Source organism: Apis laboriosa, unplaced genomic scaffold (genome assembly GCF_014066325.1).
Source record: "Apis laboriosa isolate Shangri-la unplaced genomic scaffold, ASM1406632v1 scaffold26_cov146, whole genome shotgun sequence".
In the NCBI taxonomy this organism is placed as follows: Eukaryota; Metazoa; Arthropoda; class Insecta; order Hymenoptera; family Apidae; genus Apis; species Apis laboriosa.
This window is the reverse complement of record NW_025222592.1, coordinates 4,619,647-4,623,635: the sequence shown is the minus strand read 5'-3', so window position 1 is coordinate 4,623,635 and position 3,989 is coordinate 4,619,647. Positions and strand designations below refer to the sequence as shown.

Below are 3,989 nucleotides of genomic sequence, written 5' to 3'. Positions count from 1 at the left end.
GAAGAAGAAAAAAAACGTATAAAGGAATTTTCTCGAGGAATTCGAATGAAACGAATCGATAACGAAGAAACTTTTCTCTTCTTTTTTATTAATCGAGAAAGTTGATGGATTATCAAAAATCAATCAATCAAAGAAACTTATTATATTTATATCGACGAAGAAAGTTTCGATAAGAGGGAGAGAGAGAGAAATAGAAATAAAGGAAAATAGGAAAACGAGTTACAATAAGATCGATGAAAGAAGCACAATAGAGATATGAAAAGAATTCGATCGAACTCTGTTTACTATTGTTTACGAAACATAAGATTCCAATTGGAGTCGCATTTCCGGGCCGGGGAATCGGTTCATCGCCCGCTTTGTTACGAGTGCGCGGCGTTCACTGGATGATCTGAGCCGATTACCACCGCGTTTCCCCCGTTTTATGATATTTCAAACGTAAAAAAAAGGAAGTGTGTGGAATCTGTGCCAGTGGGTCTCGGTCTCCTCGGCCGCGCTCATCCTCCCACCAGGCCCCCGAACAACTCGGCGAAGAAACGGGGCCTCGGTCGGGGCCGGGGTAGGGGAACGCGCAACGTTGTTGGGGAGGGAGGGGGGTTGGGAAGGTTGCATAGAAAGAGGAAGGCTCTCGAAAGCTGAGCCGACTCTGCCGCTCGACCGCTCGACCGCGGCTTCGAATCCTCTCTTCGAAACGAGATTCGAAAATTCGTTCGACGAGGCCTCGATTTCCAAAGGCGCGAAATCAATTTTTTTTTTTTTTTTTTTTTACAGTGAAATTTTCCAGGGATGCGATCTCTCGTTGGCGTAAAATTTTCATTTTGGTAGAGAAAGATATAAACGAATCTTTCTCGTTTAACTTAGAATTGTATATATATATATATATCATTAATTAATTCGAGCCCGATCCGACGCCGACTTTTCACGGTGATTGCGATCACGCACAACTCCGCGAGACGTTGGTCGAAACCGAGCGACCACGTTTCACTTTGCACGATTTCTTACACAATCGGTTTGTGCTACTTGCGAGACACGCTTACCCACAACCCGCCAACCCACCAACGCGGACATCCGGATCGCGCCGTGATAAGTGGCTTTTTGCCACTTTTATGCTCGTTAATCCGATCGATTAGGAATAGGCGGGCGGAGGGAGAGTTTAATCGCGAGCGCGGACAACTGAAATATGCAACGCACGGCAAATGGCGGCTCGTTGGCACACTTTCCTCGATCGGCTTCGATCCCATCGCCCGATTTTTCTATATATATATATTCGATCGGATATTATTACACGTTGGTCCAAGTATTCTCGATTATCGATTTCCAATAGAATTTTAGAATTTTCTTCTTCTTTTCTAATCCTAGAACGGATTCTTTCTTTTCTGATATATATGTATACATATATTGGAAATTTTCGAGTTTCTTCTTTCTTTTCTTTTTTTGCTCGAGCGACAAAATGGAACGGAATATCTGGTCCAATTACGAATCGAATCGAATTAATGGAACAGTTTGTTTACGAATTTTCTTGCAGTATGTTTGAAATTTTAGAAATGTCTTTTTTTCTCCCCTTTTCTTAATCGAGAGATAGAATAAATCCGACATTATGTACAAATTTTCCAACGATATCCGGAACCAAAATTTCTTACTCTCTCTCTCTCTCGAGTGACGGAAAGTGACGGAAGAATGGAACGTACACACGATTGTTTTCAGCCAAACAAATTGGATACAAATTTTTATTCGGTTGCGATAAATAAATAAATAATACAAAAGAGGAAGAAATGGAAATGAATCAGATGAGAGAACGAAAGAAAGGATAATAAATAAATTATTCTTGGTGAGTGTGAAGTTTGATGACCGAAGCTTGGATTTCTCCAGCGTGTCCAGCGCCCGTTTCGTCGTTCCTCCCGTGTCGCGCGATCCATCACAACCGATCGTTACGTTTTTCAACACTCCGTTGTGTACGTGTCACGTGCGAAATCTTTAAAACCCGTCACTTTCTAACGGAGCAAAAGTGTGCGTCAAAAGTGTTCGTCCGTCTCACTACCTCCATCGTCTCAATGTCATTGTCACCGTCCAGTATGGCCGTCCTTGTCTCGTCCCGTGTCTCGTGCCTCGTGCTTTCTCTCTCTCTCTCTCTCTCTCTCCCTCTCTCCCCCGTCGACTTTTAATCAATTAACAAATGTATCGGTGCTGCTGTCTCGTCTCGAAGAGGCGACGAAGCCGGTCCAGCGCGGATCAGGATCAAGATCGGATCAGGACACCCTCGAGTCGCCGAACAGGTGAGCGTATCCCCTGTAAGGAAGGCCCGCGTCCTCCTCGCCTACGGAGGACCGCTTCTTCCGGTAATGGTGGTGGCCGACGTCCTGCGCGTACACCACGTGGTGGCCGCCGCCGCTCTCGTGCCCGCTCGCCAGTTTCTTCACGGCCACGATCAACGAGAGCATCAAGGCCAACGCGGACACCATCAACGCCTTCATGGCCAGCAGACCGAGAGCGCCGAATCCTAGCGCCGCCATCATCTTGCCTGAAAATTGCAAAGATCAGTCAGGTAATCGATCTCTTAGTATCTCGATCCTTTAGGAGGGATTTTAATAATAATAAATGGGTGCGAAATATATTTTTCAGACGAGGAAACAAGGGAAGGAGGGGAAAATGTTTTGTTTCGGAAAACTCGTCTTACCCATCATCAGAGCCAGCATCATCATCCCGCCACCACCGCCCTTCTTTCCACCGCGGAATCCACCGCCTCCACCGCCGCCCCCGAATCCTCCGCCGCTTCCTCGTCTAGCTGAAACCACATACAAACAAATAGGCAAATGAAATCACCCTCCCAACTAATATCTTGGATCAAATCGAATCTCTCATCGAGGGTGAACCTTGATCGACCGGCAAACTCTCTTGAAGGGCGCTCTCGATATTCTGCGGCAACAAGGCGGGCAGTTTAATCCTCAGCTCCCTCCCCTCCAAAAACTGCATCAGGCTTCCCACGCCCCCGAATCCCTTCATGAACTTGCCCTTCCTCAACGGGGACGAGGAGGCCGGCGGCACCTCGACCAAGCTCACGCCGTCGAAGATCTCGAGATTCGGCTCCTGGCTCGACCTCTCCAAAAATTGTTGCACGATCCTCCTCACGATCCTGACCCCGTAACAAGACACAGAAATATTCTTAGACGGGTCCGCGCCCGAGCAATCGGCCGCGAATCCGGAGGCCCAGCCTCCAGCGTCCTTCGTCTCGTTTCCGGCCGTCGTTGTCGTCGTCCTCGTCGTCGTCGCGTCAGCCTGACTCGCGATGCAAAACACGCAGACGACGGACAGGCAGATGGCCAAGCAACGGCCGCGTCCCCCCCCGTAGCGTAGCGTGAACGCGATCCTCGCCCAATCCATGCTCGCTGCCCCGTGCCCGCTCCGACTGTTTCCGACTTCCGACTCTGCACGATCGACACGCGGCCGCGTAGAACACGCGCTTCGTTGAAGAAAATTGTCGGACCTGTGGCGAACCTACGGCGGAGGTCCGAGCGGTGCATCTAGGCGGATTTGAAATCGGAGTTTATATATAGTTGTACGTGCCGGTCGGTGATCGTAGCTATGAAAAAGAGGAAAAAAGGAAAAGGAGAAAAAAAGAAAAGGGGGAAAAAAAGGAAAAGGAGCAAGGAGAGCGGCCGGCTCGGATGCCGGCGGCCGTTCTCTTCTCTCGTTGTCGCTCGCCCGTTGCTGCTTGCGCTTCCGATCCTTCGCCCCCGCTCGCTCCCCCCTCCCCCCCTAGTTTTTTCTCTTTTTCCTCCTCTTCCCCTTTTTTCTCTCTGCCTCCTCTCCATCTTTATCATCTCCTCCTCCCCTAGTTTTTTTAATTCTCATTTTTCCCAAGCGTTTCAGAGCGTTACGCCGCGGTTGGCTGCTATACGCCTCCATCTCTCTCTCTCTCTCTCTCTCTCTCGCGTCCTCTCTTCTCATCCGCTCTCTCCCTTTATTCTAGATCACTGGATATCGCGTCGCGCCGC

General features: G+C 48.9%; 1 protein-coding gene across 1 annotated transcript; it reads right to left on the bottom strand.

Annotated features, from left to right (window-relative positions):
• Positions 1–2,243: 2,243 nt before the first annotated feature.
• LOC122713915 lies at positions 2,244–3,375 on the bottom strand. Its single transcript, XM_043934750.1, has 3 exons — positions 2,868–3,375; positions 2,672–2,779; positions 2,244–2,515 (listed from the first exon to the last, which is right to left on the bottom strand). Exons 1-3 carry the CDS (start codon positions 3,373–3,375, stop codon positions 2,244–2,246), a joined length of 888 nt encoding a protein of 295 aa, XP_043790685.1.
• Positions 3,376–3,989: the final 614 nt, after the last annotated feature.